General features: G+C 58.8%; 1 protein-coding gene across 5 annotated transcripts in view; it reads right to left on the bottom strand.

Moving 5' to 3' along the window:
• The window catches only part of SHANK3 (SH3 and multiple ankyrin repeat domains 3), a 372,706-nt gene extending 359,210 nt beyond the window's left edge, over nucleotides 1–13,496 (bottom strand). For all 5 annotated transcript variants that reach the window (XM_075506645.1, XM_075506615.1, XM_075506886.1 and 2 more), the window contains exons 1-2: nucleotides 13,449–13,496; nucleotides 12,528–12,854 (exon numbers count right to left, since the gene is read on the bottom strand). In XM_075506645.1, the coding sequence (XP_075362760.1) occupies nucleotides 12,528–12,785 (258 nt within the window). In that variant the 5' untranslated portion in view covers nucleotides 12,786–12,854; nucleotides 13,449–13,496. The remainder of the gene's footprint in view (nucleotides 1–12,527; nucleotides 12,855–13,448) is intronic.
• Between the last annotated feature and the right edge of the window lie 3,499 nt (nucleotides 13,497–16,995).

The following is a 16,995-nucleotide window of genomic DNA, read 5'->3' as shown; positions in this document are numbered from 1 at the left end:
CCTCCTGCCGGCTGCGCCCACTCAGGACCCTCCGGCTCGAGTCACTGGGAGGAAGATTAATTACTTCTAACGCAGCCCGTCCCCGTGGTCCGGGGCACGACACACCTGACAGATGCGCTGCAGGCAGGAACCGGCAGCGTTGCATGGGCGAGGGCAGGGAGGGGCAGAGTGCCCCAGTCCCTCGCTGCCCTGGCCCCTCGAGGTAGTGGCGCGGACTTCGGTCCCCATGTTGGACTCTGGGGCTGCCAGACATTCTGGGATTCGCTGCCCAGACGCCCTGCAGCGAGAGCCCTGCCTGCCTGGAGAGCCTGGCAAGCTGTGCCAGTACTGGCTCTCGGTGTGTGGCCCAGAGTTTGTGCCAGTTTTTGGTGGTCCCTGGGTGACGGGCAATGCCGGAGCCAGCAGAAAGCCCAGGGCTGCAGAGCCCGCCGGTACGGCCCACTGCACGCTGAGCACCGGACCAGCGCTTAGCATCTTGTAACCAGATGCGGCGCTCCCATGGCCCTCGCCGGGGCTGGCCCTCGCCGGGGCTCCTCTGAGCTCCTCGTGCCACGTCCCCCTTGCGCGGGCAGCTCTCCTGCAGCCGGACACAACCGTCCCACAGGCTCTGACACCTCCAGCAAAGCAGGGGTGGCCATGGGGCCCGATGCTCTGCCCTGCTCCCCATGCAGGCTTCAGGGGTAAACTCCAGCAAACCCTGGCCAATGGGTTTAGCATTAACTGTTGAACTACAGCCTAACTACAGCCTAAACTGCAGCGCCTTTGCTGAGGAATGCGACCCACATTAATGACTGGTGCGCAAACGTCAGCCGCCACCTCTCTGCCCCTCACCTCCCTTCGTGCACGGAGCAAACCAACAGGCTGCTGCAGACACGCTCCCCCGGGAGCAGGTGGGCTCCTCGGCTCGTACCAGCTCTGCACGGACACCTTGCTGGCCGGGTGCTATGCTGCAGCGAACCCCAACCTACTCAGCTTGGTGTAAAGGACGCTGGATAAAATGTAATGGTTTGTTATGCTGAGGATCTCAGCCCACTCTTCTACAGATCCTACCGTCTGGATGCTGATAGAGTGCTCAAACGTTTGCATTAGGAAAACAGACACAAAAAAGGCTACAAAGGAACTTTAAAATATGTCATGCTTGGTGCCGCATTCAACAGCATACAGTAATGAAGCATGGGGCTGCACAGTGAATAAGAAGGATAAAAAAAAGCAGAACAGCTGCCTCATTCACTGAGCACTATTAATCTGAACTGAAAGAGGCTGGGTTCCTATGGAAAAACAATGTGCGGCTTGTAATCAAAAAGCATCTCAAAGCATGTGCATAAGTGGTTTGATTCTCCCCTAAAAGGGATGAAAAATCCAATACAACTATTGACAGCTACAGATTTTTACAGCAGCAGAAAGCAGATGCTTTGGCCAAGGATCAAAGTTTTCAGCACAGGTTTAGGCCATTTCAGAGGTCAATTCCTGACCTCCAGATCTTCCCTTTGCAGCAATAAAGTTCTGCTGATTTTCTTTTTTTTTTCACTGCTCACATAGCTGAGACAAAACAGAGTCTGGAAAAAGGGATTTTAGGATTTACGTGGTACTGGGAAACCAGTGAGAGGCAAAGCCTGGGACAGAGGAGAGGAGCCTGCATGCCCAGGAGGGGAGGGCAGGTGCCATGGCTGGCGGCCACGCTCCTGCCCCTTGGGAAGCTGCCACGCCGGCAGGACCGCGGCGCAAGCCCCGCTCTCCTCACCCCTCTCTTTTCTGTCGGGCTCCCTTCCCTCTCTGGGCACAGAAAGCAGGCAGCTGCACAGGCTGGCTCACGCCTCTTCCTCCTCCTGAAGGAAGCCGCAGCGAGCGGTGTTCCCGCCCGGCCTCAGGACACAGGGTGATGTCCTCCTCGGCCCTTGGGGAAAGGCCTTTGTGGTAAAGCAAGGCTTTTCATTCCTCGAGTTAGAAATTACCTCGGAGAAGATGAAATGCAAGAACATGATTTTGAGCTTTTTATTCCTGATTTGTGATAGATAGGCACCTAAGTAGAGCAAGGTGTGGGTGGGTGTATATTTAAATCGCGGGCTCCATCCGCGCGCTGCCAGGAGCTCACAACACATCCCTGGTGTCGCTCAGTGTGAACACCTGGAATAAAGCTAGATACCACCAGATCCGCCCCGCAGCCCCGGGGCAGTGCGAGTGCCAGTGCTGGCTCCGCACGGGGCAGGAACAGGCAGTCACCAGGGCAGGAATGGGCAGTCACCATTTCTGCCAGTGGCGATGTCTGTGGACGCCATTTGACGCCAGATCCAGCTGAACACAATCCAGAAGAGGAGAAAGGCCTGTGTTCCCCATGAAGGAGGCAGTTCACAGACAGGCTGCTGCTGCTGCAGGGGGCCCATCTCCTCCCTGGACTCCACTGGTGCACGCTGACCCAGCACAGGGAGCTGCTGCCAGTTAAAGCTAATGGGGAAAAATGTTATTTTAACCTACAGCAGCTCCTCAGTCTGGCTTCAACATGATTTAAAAGGGAAAAGAAAAAGAGTTGCCAGCACACGATGGAGAAGAAAAGCCCTTGGAAATCTCTGGGAGGAAGTCTCATCAACTGCACATCGCCATTCATCTAGATCTTTCCAAGCTATTTCAATAAGCTCCAGCTCTCTGATAGTTAGCAGCTTCCTAAGTACCACTCGTCTGCAAGAGGCTCTTATCTCTCTACGTATAAGTTTTTTATGCGATGTGATTCCTTGGAACAAGTTTTCCCTGCTTCCAGTGAAAAAGTAAATAGAAAACCTGCGCCTCGCCGTTCCATAATTACAAGCATGGTGGCAACTGGCCATGTGGAGGGCAGCCAGTGCTGCCCACCAGCTGCTGCAGAAAGCATTTTCCCATGGGATATATCCCAGGTTTGGTCAGACACCTTGCAGGATTTCAGCGCCAGCACACACTACAGACAGAGAGGACTTTGATGACCGCTGGAGGCACTTTTGCCTAGGATTATTTCTGTATTGCCACCTTTTCCTACCACTGGGCCCCAAATGAGGTTGCGACTTGTTTCCAAAGCGCTCCTGCCGCAAGACTTTGGGAATCAGTTTTCAAACATGTTTTAATGATACAGACCCACAATTCATAACTATTTCAGAGAAACAAACCTTAGCTTGAGCAAGTTTCTGTCTCCTTAAAAAACAGACTATAATCTCATAAATCTTGTGGGCGTTTGGGATAATTTTATCCTGGGTCTCCACCACCCCCTCCCACAGAGCAATGCACAGCCAAAAGCTGAGCTGAAATGGCTCTTCCTGGAGGATAAGCAGCCATGGGCCGAATGCAGGAGCAGGCAGGCGAGATAAAGAAGCTCTACCAGCTTTAGAAAGGATCCTCAGGGCCTTGCACATCGGCCTCCTCTTTCCTTTGCCCAGGCTCACACTCCTTCGGCTGTGCAAGGCCACCAGTGTGCACCAGCAGCTTATGCAGACCAGGATTAAAGGAGGAGGGGAGCTTCCCAGGTTATCAAACTCCAAATAAATTGCTATCTTGGGAGTCACTATAGAGCCCAGGCTGTCAAAACAAATCAATTCCCTGCCCTACAGCCATGGTACAGAATGGGTCCGTGGAGCGAAACGCTAGCACAGCACTGACAGCAGGCGTGTGGAGCTCCACACCAGACACCATTGCCACCAGCAATGAGCCCAGCTCCCGCACCGCTGCTTCCCCGGCATGGCTGAGTGGGGAGCGGGACGGTGGCCAGAGGCTTGCACTAGGACCGATGAAACGCTTGGGCTCCCCACGCCACACCGCCGGCACGGCAGACCCTGGGCTGCAGCCCCACTCTCCCGCGGGGGGTCTGCTCACCCCTGCCCACCCACTCTGTTTTGCACAGCCCATCGAGCAGGGTTACTCCCCAGATTCAGCCCTGCAAGTGCACTGACACACACAAGAGCAGCCGGGAGCAGCCGGGGTTTCCAGCAAGTGTTAGATCCTGTGGGAGACAATCCCTGGAGCCAGAGAGGAGAGTGGCACTTGCCAGCCATGCCGTCTGCAGGCAGTTGCTGAACGTGGAGCACAGTGGCTCTGCCCCCTCGTGAGCTCAACACCGTGCAGTCCTTAATTACACCATCACATGCCGCTGCTCAAAGACTACACCACCGACCAGACAATTTTTCCTCCTCTTTTGATAGAACAATAGCCTCTCATATTTTTCGGTGCAGCAGCAGCTGATGGTGAGGAGGGATTCTGTGCAACTGAGTGGTCCCCTGTGTTGATTCCTATCAACCTATAGTGTATATAGGGCAGATCTATTCAAAGTCTGCATGTTAACTACACCAGCCCTGGTGCAAGGGGGTCCTGCGGGGAGTTGGGATGCCCCAGAGTGTAGTGCTTCCCCAGGCCTCTGCCACCAACCCCAGGAAGCCTTTCCTGTTCTGCCAACACCTGAAGCCACCCTGGGAGCAACATGGGCTTGGGACAGCAATTTATATAAATCATACATGCCAGCAGATTTTCACTACGATTTTTACTACTGGATTTTTAACCCACAATAAATGTTAAGAATAGTTTCATTCATCCTTTTCTTATCAATTGCTTTCATGAGCTCAGCATTTCTGTCTGCTGAGATGTCCACAGTCAGCACCATGTTACTTAGCACATGGCATCCGAACAGCCGTGCAGAATAAAACTCTCTGTAGCTGGAGGAAAGCAGCCAGTGTGAGGGACCGCACCTTGTCCAGGAAGCCAGAGCAGGCTGCAGGCAGGTCTGCTGCCATGCCTGCCAGCACGGTGCTGCAGCGGTCCTCCCAGCTGCTTCACACGGCTGCCGAGCATCTGCAGCTGCCAAGCCAGAGCAGACAAACTGACTGCACCTCTTCACGTACTTTTCAGAGTTAAAGTCTGTCCTGTGTCATGGGCAATCACCCGGGACAGAGCACACAGCAGCAGAGCAAGAGGCTTTGGCACTCCTGGCTCAGAAGAGATGTGCCCGCTAGCATTTCCTACATTCCCCTGTCTTTTCTCTGCTCTTATTTTAGGGAGAGGAAACAGTGCAGCAGGTAGCATGTTTTATAGAAAGGGCCTTTCATTTACAAATACAACAACCCTTTTTTGCAAGCCACCTGGTCAGAACCAGTGTCCCTTGTCGCACAGCCCCTCTGCAGCACCCAGAGACACATCAGCAAAGGTGCCACAGACCCCTCCCCACCCGCCCTGTGCTGACTGCACCCCACCTCCCCTCTGGCCACAGGTGAAGCTGTGCGCAGTCCCCGTGCCTCCATTGTCAGTGGGCAGCTCGCTCGGCCACAGCTCGTGGCCACCGCTTCCCTGCCTCACTGAGCTGCAGAGATGCAGCATTGGTACTGCTCGCAGGATGGACTGCAGCCGCGCTTATGGGCTTGTGGCACAGTGAATTCAAATCAGATCCTAAATGAAAGGCACGTCATGCCGTCTCTTAGCAGCCTGCCTTCCCACCATCAGTCCTGACTAAGCAGAAGTTCAAGAAAACTTTGCCTATCTCTCTTTTATAACAGGAAAATTTATTTCTTCGTTTCCCTTGGCTTAACAGAAAAATCAATGCTTTGTGCTCTCGTTCTCGGGCTCTTCTTTCATTTGCATTAAGGAGATAACAAGCCAGAAAATATTAACCTGAAGTATCAGGTGACTGAGAAGAGGAATTAGGGCAGAGCCTTTTCTGCAGCCACAGAGGGAAATGAGCAACTCCATTCTGCAGCAAAGGGAGGCCCTGGCCTCAGCGGAGACCTCAAACAGCCTCTCACAAATGGAGCTGGGTGGTCCCATGCCTCCAAGGCCCTTCATCGTGAGACATTTCCTCGCCGGTCCCCGACACATCACCAAAGCCCTGTGTGGGGGAGGAGCCCTCCTGCAGGACAGATGCCAGCAGAGGAAAGACATGTCAGGTCCCACTGCCTGGACACCACAGGACATCCTTTCACAGGATGCAGATCCTTCAGCATCACCTGGGCTTTCCCGGCTGTGACACAGGTAACTGGCCATGCTTCAGCATGATCCCCTTTGCAGATGAGATCAAATTCTATCCGGGGCTGCAAATCCACCTTACCAACTGTGATCCTGCCAGCTTGGGAACCGATGATCTGGCCTGAAACTGCCAAGGCTGTCACCACAGGGCTGCACCCAGATGCCACGAGAGACGGCGGCTCCCTGTTGGCACTGCCCGCTCTGCCGGTGCTGAGGAGCAGAGCCCACGTTCCCAGCAACACCAAGCAGCCATGGTCACACGCCTCCCATGGACGGATGGTCCCTCCAGCCTCGCACGCCCAGCTTCCCTGTGCAGCCCAGATGCTCCCAAATGGCATCATCACAAGAAACCCATCCACAGCATCCTCTCCAACACAAACAGCTTTCTGTTTCTCATGCAAAATTAGCATCTGCCCCTCAAAGGGTCTCAATATCACTCTTCCCCTCCACTACAGCACAAATTGTCCTTCCTCCTCCTGCCCGGCCACCAACATGACCTGCCCTGACTTCACCTCGGGGCTCCCAGCAGACCGGCCATCCCCCTTGCACCCATCGTCCCCCAAAACCTGCTTGCAGGAGCACAGCACCCACACTCCATGCAGCAGGAGCCGGGGTCCCATCACGGTGGACCCCAGAGCAGGCTGGGCAGGCCCAGGCACCTCCTGAACAGCTGAGTCCCCAAACACACGGGACACTGCTACTTAGAGTCCTTCGGAAACTGCTAGTGGGAAGGGAGGGGAGGAGAGGAGACAAGGACCCAAAACTGAAGTGACAAGATGTACCCATCTTGTGGCACCTTCCTTTCCCCAAACACTTGCCTTGAGTGCCTCAGCTGCCACACAGAGAGCTCACAGAGGGGAATAGGGGACAGCAAATTTTGGGAACCATGAAAAATATCCAGCTAAGTAGTGGAGTCGCCTGCCAGAGGCCATGCAGGACACAAGACCCTTCAGGCTGCAGGGCATTGTGTGGCTCCTGACCACAGTCCCAGGCACTCCCCAGCACAGGAGCAGCGTGTGCCAGCACATGCCAAGCACTGCTCATCTTCCACAGCCCCAGCCTCTGCCCCTGCCCAGGACAGTCCATGGCCCCCAACACCTGCAAGGCTGTCCCATGCCTATAGGCTTTAGGAACCATGCAACTCCCTGAAGCAACTCTGTCGGTCAGTACTCTGAGGGGTTTATAGCCTGTTTGCGTTCCCAGCAGAGCTCTTCAACTACACAGCAGGGAATGCCACCAGCTACTTCTGCACTGCAAGAAAGGGAGTCTCCTTTTGGTAATTAAGATGTGCTCCCTTACCATCCAAGCAGATCCCTCCCCGGTTTCTGCACTGCAGAAGGACCCATCCTTCTGTCCCATCTCTACCTGCCTCTCTGCATCTCATGTGTCTGTGCAGAGTAGGAGACGTCCTGTTCCTCCCGTGCTCCAGGTTCCATTTCTCAAGCTGTTTGTATGGGTGTTAGGGCAGCTTAGCCTCTCTTCCCTGAGCTCAGAGTGGGTGCATGTTGCTCAGCCTATTTAAGCTGAAAGTGCTGGCCCGTCATTAGGATGTAAACAGTGATGTGCCTGAAGAGACTGCCTTTTCAGAGACAAGGTCATAGCCTCGGGTGGAGATTTGCTCCTAACAATGGAAACCACTAACAGTGAATTCAAAGGCTTTCAGCTGAATAAAGACAGTGATGGAGAGCTGCAAAAGAACCTAAAAGAGGCTTGGAGACAACTCCAAGAGAGCTGGGAAACTTGACTTGAAAAGTCAGCTGCTTCACAGTCTCAAAACCCACCTGAAGGCTCCAACCCTGACAGAAGACATGAACTTGATTGAACAAACTGAACTTTGCCCAGCTGAAGTCCTGATCTCTGAAACTCTGGCAGCTAATGGAGTCTGACTTGTTACTGAAAAGCTACCTGTCCATCCTGTGCCTGGAGATCCCAAAAGAGACAATCCCTGTCTTCAAGCAGAGCTTGCTATAGCAAAGCCTATGGCACAGCAGCCATGTGCTGCAGCTGCCAAGCCAGACCCAGAGCCCCAGAGGCACCCATGAGAGGAGGGTAGGGGGTCACTTCATACTGTGCAAGGGCTGGAGTTCAGTGAGCAAAACCCCTTTGGCACACCAACCCCTTGCCAGCACCACACAGTCCTGTGGAGGCCAGTGATCCCTGTTGGGGTCCCATCCCTTCTCCTTATGTTTGTGCTCTTCCTAGAGCAAGCAGGGAAGAAAGCCTCTTTTCTTGGATGGTCCCTAATGCATGTGCCCCATCACTCAGAGCAACTCAGCCTCTGGACAGGTCCAGGAAGGAGATGCAGAGCCAGGTCAGAGGAGGTGAGGACTGGTCCCATCACAAGGCAGGCAATTGACTGCCTCTCTTGCAGGTGCCATCAGGGTCCTGTGCCTCATCACTGCCTACCGGACATCATTCCCTTTCCTCAGCCTGCCTGAGTCTCAGTCTGCACCCGCAGGCTGTGAGATCCCTCCCGGGGTGCAGACACTAACGCTGGCCAGGAGCGAGAGCCCCCCACAGAGCAGCCAAAGTGTCAGCCTCCCTGCCAGCTGTCTCCCAGGGAGGGCCACCACTGCAGCAAAGCCAGACAAGCAGAGCAGTAAAAGCAGAGGAAGGACACCTCCAGGAAGATGCCTGTGCCTCAGGGTCTTCCCTGCCCTGCGGATGCAGACTCAGGCGAACAACAGCTCGACAGCAGCTACTCTGAAGTGCAAAGGCCTATCCAAGCCCAGGGAAAAGGGTCTGAGCAGCAAGAGACCATGCCAGGAAACGGGTCCCCACCTGGCCTGAGAGACAGTGTGCCACAGCCCTGCTGAGCCACAGCAGCCCTGGGAAAGACAGCCGGGCTCCAGTCGGACAGGTGCCAGCACAATGCCCATTAACTGCAGGGAGGAGCAGGACCCATATGGGCCAGGAGCAGGAGCAGGGAAGAGGTCTAGGATCCTCACCGCTCTCCAGCTGGGTGAGAACAAGGACCCCATGCCCTGTAAGAGTGGAGGAGGAGGCACGTAACGCACACAGCTCTAGAGCATCTGTCCTGTGAGCTTCTCCAAAACACAGCAAACATCCTCCAACACATCCCAGAGTGCCTCATGGAGGAGACGGGAGTACAGCGGCAAGCCCAGCAGTGGCAGATGGGACAGGCTCAATTGCTCGTTTTCCCCTTTCATACTGGTCAGGTCCCCAATCTGCTTGGATGTCACCTTACAGACAGGGACCAAGCCTGTCTGCTCAAGGCACAAGGAATGAGCACTGTGAGTGCCCGAATCAGAGAGCTGATGCATGGGGATGATGCACAGGAGCCTAAGGAAGTTCAGAGCCAGTCACAGGACACTATACAGCTCTTAGGGATGCATACTGTTAAGCCAGCTGGGTTTTTCCTGCCTCCCTTTATTGAAGTGAAGGTGCCTCAGCTAGCACAGAAGAGGAGTTTGCAAAACAGGCAGTTTCTATTTGGGAAGTCAGCCCCCACCTGAGCTGTAAATGCAACAGCCCTCTGCAGGCACTGCCTTGGTTTGAAAGAAAGGGATGCCCCCGACACCAACCAGCCTGAGCACAGCTGCGGGCTGGTGACGGCACGGGAGTACAGTGCAGGGAGCAGCACGGGGTGTCCGGCTCCCCTCGCCCAGCCCACGGGGCAGCGGAGGGTTTGACAGAGCAGCCATCGCACCGTCCTGCCTCCCACGGCTCCCCAGGGCAAACTGCTCTGCAGGGAGCCTGCACCCAAATCTGCTTTCATCCTGCCTCTCTCTGCCTGGGGAAGCAGGTGCCACAGCACAGTCTCCAACTCCCATCTGCATCCCATGAAATCCAGAGCACGCTGCCCCGTGGGACGGGCAGCGGGGACAGGGCTGGTCGGGCAGCCCTGCCCCTCCATGAGCGCCGTGCTCGACCTGTGAGCTCCCACTACTCGCTCTGCAAAGCCAGAGCCCCGAGCTGCGACTGCAGTGACTGTCTCTGCACATCAGCCAGGCTCGCGGTGTGCAGCCTGCGCTCTGCAGGGTGCGAGCGCTCTGGTGCTCTTACCTGCACCCGGCAGCGCTGCCCCACGTCCCCAGCGCTCCCCACCGCCCCTCTGCCAGCCCGAAGCACTGCTCGGCCGCCCGAGAGGAGCAACGCCCCCAGCCCCAGGCAGCCCGCGGGTCTCCCCAGGGGCTCCTGCTCTGCTGGCTCCCACCCCCAGCCCACGGAGGTTGCACCAGAAACATTTCCACTCTTCAGCTCTCTGATATGCATCTGCCCCTTGCGGAAGGGAGATCTGGGAGGGAAATTCCTACTTTACACATGCAAAGATGCTCCGCTTTGCATGAAGTGCCCCATTCCCTCCACTGCATCGGGTGATCTTCGGTCTGGCAAGGCTGAGCGGCTTCACTGACTCTGGGACTATCCCCTGGTTGCAGTGGAGGACTTGTAAGGAGGAAGGGGGGTGGGAGGGTTGCAACACACCATCACACTGACTCCAGCATTGCTGCTTCCTCCAATGCCCATGCACGCTCCCAAAACAAACTAAGACAAGGAAGGGAGTTGCAAAGCAGTGCCCAAGGAACAGCAAAGCAGAGAGGTGGATACCATGGCAATGTGCAGAGCAAGGGCCCTCACTGAAAGTCCTTGGGCCCTGCCCCGTGCTGCATCACACAACGGGATCTGGGGTGAGGGCTGGAGCCGGATGAGACCCGGGTCTGTGCATCAGCTCGGGGTTGGGTATGCACAGGGCTGACGGAGGAGGAGCTGATGTGCTGGGGCTAATACAGCAGTGAAGGGAAAGAGCAGATGCCGTGTCCCCAGAGCCTTGCTCACAACCCTAGCAGAGGCTGGGGCGGGAGCAAGCAGGTGTAAAGCCCTTCCTGCAGCACAAGGTCAGTCCTCATTAGAGCAGAGAGTCTGTCCGATTCTTCGACAGCAAAGGCAGCGCTGCCTCGCCTGCCTCTGCCGCTCCCCAGTGCTTGGCAGCTGAGCCTGCAGAGTTGTGCCTGCAAGTGTGCCAGCACCTCAGCCTCGAGTGCTTGGCCCCAGCTCAGCCCCAGAGCCACCGTCCTCTAGCAAGCTCTCTGGCCCCAGCCGCTACCCCTCCACTACCGAGCAGGACCCCCATGCCAGTCTCCCAAAGACAACTCTTTCCCCACCAAAGAGGAGTGCTCTCACTTCCTTTAGTCCCCTCCACCCCAGCAATGCTCTGCTCGCCCCAAGTCTCTCCGTCTCCTCATCTCCCCCCACCCCTCAACCCCAAGGGGCACCCCCTCTCCTGCCCGCAATGCCTCGTCCTGGAGCACAGGCTCCCTCTGCCTCGCAGTCCACCCATCCCCAGGCAAGCCACTGCTCCCAGCACCCCAGCTCTAATGAGCACTCTTCGTTAGGGCCACAGTTACTGCAGGCCTTCAGTGAACTTTTTCCCTGCACTGACCAGGCTCAGTTTCCAAGCACTCGCTCCCCCCAGGCATCCAATACCACAGGTGACCCCCAACACTGCCCCAGTCTGTAACAGCCACCCCACACCCTCCATGGTTCACTGCGCCCTGCCAGGCACCCGCTGTGCCCGGGGGTAACCACCCGTCACGCCACACTCTGCCCCTCCGTGCCACACGTGCCGCCCCACGTCACAGCCGCCCCGGCTGACACGCCGTGATGCCTGTGCCCTCCTGTGTCACACCTCAGCTCCCGGCAGGTCACACCTGCACGTCCTGCCTGCGGCACCCTGGCCCGGCACACCACACCCCGCCGTGCTGCCGTCCGGCGCAGCGGCGCACCCAGCACGCAGCGCGACCTGCTGTGCTGCACCCGGGCCTGACGCTTGACCCCGCTGCAGTCACATCGGCATCCGTGCATAGCCCACGCACACCCACACCCGGCTCGGCGCAGCCCTGCTGCCCGCACACCCTGCCCGGTCTTGCCTGCCCGCACCGCCAGCAAGCAGGCGGCCGTCAGGTCCCAGCGCTGCGCTGCGGCTCCGTGCTCCCGGAGCCTGGCCCGAAGCCCGGCCTGGTGCCGGAGCCGATCCCGGTGCCAGAGCCAGTGCTGGAGCAGTACCGGTACCGGTACCATGCCGATGCTGGAGCCTCGTAAGCTGCGCCCGCTCCCCACGCCCAGCCCCGCTGTGCCCCGCGCTCGGGGCAGGCGGCGGAGCGCAGCCCGGTCCCGGGCCGGTGCGGGCCCCCGGCGGCGGGAGCGGCCCCGGCTGCGGCCGCACCGGGGGCCCCGAAGCGCCCCGGCCGCGCTGCGCCCCGGAAAGGCAGCGCTGCGGCCGGGGCTGCCCGGCCCGCTCCGCCCGCGTCCCTGCCGGGCTCTGCGGGGAAAAGGGGAGCGGGGGCACCGGGGAGCCGGGGCACCGGGGAGCGGGGAGCCGGCGAGCGGGGCAATGGAGAGCCGGGGCACCGGGAAGCGGGGCAATGGGGAGCGGGGCACCGGGGAGCGGGGCGCTGGGGAGCCGTCCTGCCGGCCCCGCGGCGGTGCGAAGTTTGCCGGGTGGTGCCGGGACGGCAGCTGTCGCGGAGCGGAACCGGGGCCGGGTCGGGATGTGGGTCGGGGCCGGGGCCGGGGCCGGGGCCGGGGCCAGGGCGGGCACTCACCGTCTGCTGGAGGTCGGGGATGCCGATGCGGACGACGATGGCGCCGGGCGCGGGCTCCTCCATGCGCGCCGGGGCCGCCAGCTTGGGGGAGCGGGGCCCGCCGGGGCCCCGGGCCGGGTCGAGCCGAGCCTCCTCCCGCAGGCCGGCGCCCGGCTCCCCGGCGGTGGCGGCGCGGGGCTGTCGCTCCGGCGGCGGCGGCGGCTCTGGCGGCGGCGACTCCGGGCTCTCATGTTTGCTGCCGGCGGGGCTCAGAGGCATGCTCCGTGCGGCGCAGCGGGGCGGCCGGCACCGGCACCGGGGGCCGAGCTCACAGCCCGCCCGGGGGCCCTGCGGGGTGAGGAGAGGCGGTGAGCGCGGACCCCCACACTGCACATGGGCATCCCTGCGGGGACCCCGCGGGACCCCCCCCCAGCAGGGACCATCCCCCGGCAGGGGCCCGGGAGAGGATCCCCACACTGCACACGGGCATCCCTGCGGGGACCCCGCGGGACCTCCCCCCAGCAGGGACCATCCTCCAGCAGGGGCCCGGGAGAGGACCCCCACACTGCACACGGGCACCCCCGCAGGGACTCCGTGAGACCCCCCCCAGCAGGGACCATCCTCCAGCAGGGGCCCGGGAGAGAACCCCAACACTGCACACGGGCATTCCTGCGGGTCCCCGCGGAACACCCCCCAGCAGGGACCATCCCCCGGCAGGGGCCCAGGAGAGGACCCCCACACTGCACACGGGCACCCCCGCAGGGACCCCACGGGGGGGGACCCCGGCAGGGAGGATGTGTTGTCCCAGGTTCTGGGGCCTGCTTTGCTCCTTTGATCAACTGCCTTCTCTCCACACCATCACCAATGCCTGCAGTTGGTCCCAGTGGCCCTGTCCCCCATCTGCAACCATGATCCTCCATCTCCACATCCGCACCAGCATACCTGCCGCACCTGCCTGGCTCCTTCCCCATCTGCCAGGGGGGACTCATGTGGGAGGCTGGACATCAGCAGGACAAGCAGATGTGACTCGGAGGGGGGGGGGGGTCAGCACCCTGCCTGTCTCTGCATTTTACAGGGAAAGGTCTTGGTTCTGGCCCTGTAAACTGTTCATTCTGCAGTTACTGGAGTGCTGCCCACTGTGAGGTCCCCAATATCCCTGCTTGGAGGTGGTCACCACCCACTGCGTCTGTGCACACCTGCAAACAGCCAGAGCGGCCCCTGGACTGCAGGCTCCAGTAGCACCTCCACCAGCACATTGGGCGAGGAGCTGGGGCTGTCTGCCAGGGGTTTCCCGAACTGGCTTGTGCTTGGACAACAGGATACAGCGGTGCCCTTGTGCCAAAGTTTTGGGAGTGAGAGGACAGCTGACCTGTGTTTCCACCCCAGAGACCTCTCTCAGTCAGAGAAGCCACATGCGCACGCACTGGAGCGGTGGCAGGCGCAGCTACCGTTAGCTCCAGCATAGAGCAGAGACGCAAGCAGCTGCCACCATGGGCTGCTCTTTCTGCCAGTCCCCCCGCCAGTGAGGGCTAATTAAAGCCAGGAGGACCCTGCCTGCCCAGCAGGTCAAGCCCTTGCTCCCAGGCAGGGACAGGCCAGCAACTGCCCTGCCAAGAGCAGACGGGATGCTGGGCTGAGCCCTGCAGGACTGTGCATGGGACTGTGTCCGGTCCAGCACTGGCTGGGATTCAAGGCTTTAATCTACGTGACAATCCTCAAACAGAAATAGCCCCCAAACCACTAAGAGCTGGAGAGATTTACGGTATGGCCTGGATCTGTCCAGGAAATGACTAATGGCTCTTCCTTCAGCCCTCCCACCCTGAGGCCGAGGGACTGCACAAGGCAGGCATCAGTGAGAGCCTGACTCTGCAAGGCTGGCTGGCCCCAAGCAACTCCCAGCTGGAGCAGCATCTGCTGCAAATGCCTTGCACTGGCAGAACAGGTGAGACAGGCAGAGAAGGCTGCATCCACAGACCTGGAAGTTCAGGGTCAGAGGGAGAGTCTAACAGGTCCTGGAGCACGAGCACTGCAACTCTGTGGCACTAGCACCAGAACAGAAATCATGGCTTGATCATGACAAACAATGAGATCAGCCCAGGAGCAACGTGCCGGTCTCTGGGCTCCTCCTTTCCTTTGATCCACATCTGCACCCCTGTGCTGGAGAGCTGCAGGTCCCGTCTGTCTGCTGCTGCTTCACAGATGCAAGGACCAGGGAGTCTCCTGCTTCCCCTGCACCCCAGATTCCCATCGCCCCTGGTGTCTCAGTGCCACTCTGGCATGGGTCAAGCCTTTGTGCTTGGACAGGAGGACACAGTGCCATGACAGTTTCAGTCATCCCCAACTAGTCCCTTTTTAAGGTATGAGAAAACATTCTTGCCCAGCAGCAAAGAAAGCCAAGACCATGCCTTTCCAGGGTGCCTGTCCCGCAGCAGCTCTCCTGCTGTGTCTCCCCGGGGTCTGAGAACAGCTCTCTAGCAGGGCACTGGGGCGAGAGGAGACAAGACCGATGGCGTTGGAAAGCCTCCTGCTCCACGGAGCACACAGCATACCCCATCCTGTGTCTGTCCAGGCCCCAGGTAGAGGTGCATCAGAACTGCAGCTCCACAGAGCACATGCTGGGGCTGAGCAGCTCGCAGGTCTCAGGCAAAGGGATGCAGGCTTTGAAGCAGACAAGGCCGCCTGGCAAAAGCGATGGCTGCAGGGAACAGGCTGGGCTCTGCGGCTTTGAGTCAGGGACACCAGGGATGAGGTGCAGCTGGTGAGGGGAAGAAGTGGATGAAATGACCATGAGTCACAAACAGCCAAGAAGGAGCTGCCGGCTGAAGTCTCTCATAGCACAAAAGACAAAGGAAGAAGAGTGGTCAGGAAGGGAGACGGCAAAAATACGTCTTGAACAAAGGGCCAGAGAGGGGAGCATGGAAAGTCTGAACTGGGAAGCCAGCAACTGCGGCCTGCACATGGCAGAATCACTCCAAACGGCTCAAGGCCAAGAGAAGACACCTGCAGCCACGCGAGTGTGGGTCCATGGGGCCTCTCCCAGTCTGCCACCAGCAGCGTGCCAGTGTCCTGGGGGACAGGCAAGGGTGGCACAGCGTTCAGGGAGGCTGTCCCATCCTTGCACGTGCACTGAGACATGGCAAGATGAGGAAGCACAGCATGCAGCAGAGCCCTGAGGAGCGCCCAGCACCCTGCGGCGAGGGGCTGAGGGCAGGACAGGGACCGTGCAGACCCTTGGCAGGACCTGTCACGACCCACGCATGACCCTGAGAGCCCACGGTCTCAAATCTTGACAGCTGATGCCCCAGCAGAGGAAGCGGGGCTGAGGGAAGCCGCGTCTGTATGGAGGATGCTGTGCGCGTGTCAGCCACCCGGCAAGGCTGGGAGATGGGCCAACAAAGGGCCCGTGTCAGAAGTCCCTGGCCTGGGATTGCTCCCTGAGAGTGGCAGATGCCATGGGACGGGCAGAGCCTCGCCCGACATTGCAGCGTGGGAGACTGGCTCTGCCTGCCTCTTGGTCAGGCCTGAAAGTAGCCAAAGGCTGGACGCAAAACGAGCTGTCACCACTGCTGTTCAGCTACTGCCATGGGCTCAGGGCGAGGACTGGGCCTGATTTTTATTAGTGACTTGGAAGAAAGGATCAAACAACACCTTAATGAAATATGGTGTGAAACTGGGAGTAGGCAAGTGAAAAGGCCCTAAAGAGATCAGAAACAAGAGCAGGAGGAACACGAAGTTCTGCTTGGAAAAATGCACATAGTAAGGAGATAAATCATCAGAAATACAAGCAACACGTGGTTTGACTGCATCCTGTGGGCATGCATCCACACAGAGGCGGGCAGACCCTGGAACAGATGGGACAACGGCAATGCACACTTGTGTACGCCCTCACAAGCAGCAGAGCAGGAAGACCTCCTGCAGCTGGGGCACACATGTACACCTGCACCTTCACGGAGCTGGCGAGGACTCACAAGCTGCAGGAAGCCTGGAGCCAACACAGAGGAATACTTTGGATGCGGACCCATCTGCCCAAAGGCATTGGGGACGGATCCCGAGCTCTGCCCATCACCTCTCCGGAGCCATGCCTGTGCCGTGCAGGCAGGGGCACGCCTCGCTGACAGTGGGCACTGTTCTTGCACAAGACCCCCCAAATGCTACAGCTTTCCTCTGAACATGCACTGCCGTAGAGGGGCCTGGCTCCCACCCGCTGCCTTCCTTCCTCTGACACACCACCACACAGGGAATTAAACGAGAGCAATGCCACAACTGTCCCTTCATGTTGCCTCAGCCAGCACAGCTTCAACCACCCTCATATACCACCCTGCGGCAACAAACCAAGCAGGCCAGGATCTACCCCCTAAATCAGTCCTGCAACCAGGGTGTCCCAGCGGGCAGAGGTGGCTCTGGCTCGTGGCCTCTCAGGGGCAAATCTCCCTCCGCCCAGCCGTGCAGCAGCACCCATCGGAGCCTGTGCCTGCGGTCTGCTGCCCGT

This window comes from Mycteria americana, chromosome 1, assembly GCF_035582795.1.
Source record: "Mycteria americana isolate JAX WOST 10 ecotype Jacksonville Zoo and Gardens chromosome 1, USCA_MyAme_1.0, whole genome shotgun sequence".
NCBI classification, from domain to species: Eukaryota; Metazoa; Chordata; class Aves; order Ciconiiformes; family Ciconiidae; genus Mycteria; species Mycteria americana.
The sequence above is the reverse complement of the archived record's forward strand: the minus strand, read 5'-3'. Positions and strand labels throughout refer to the sequence as shown.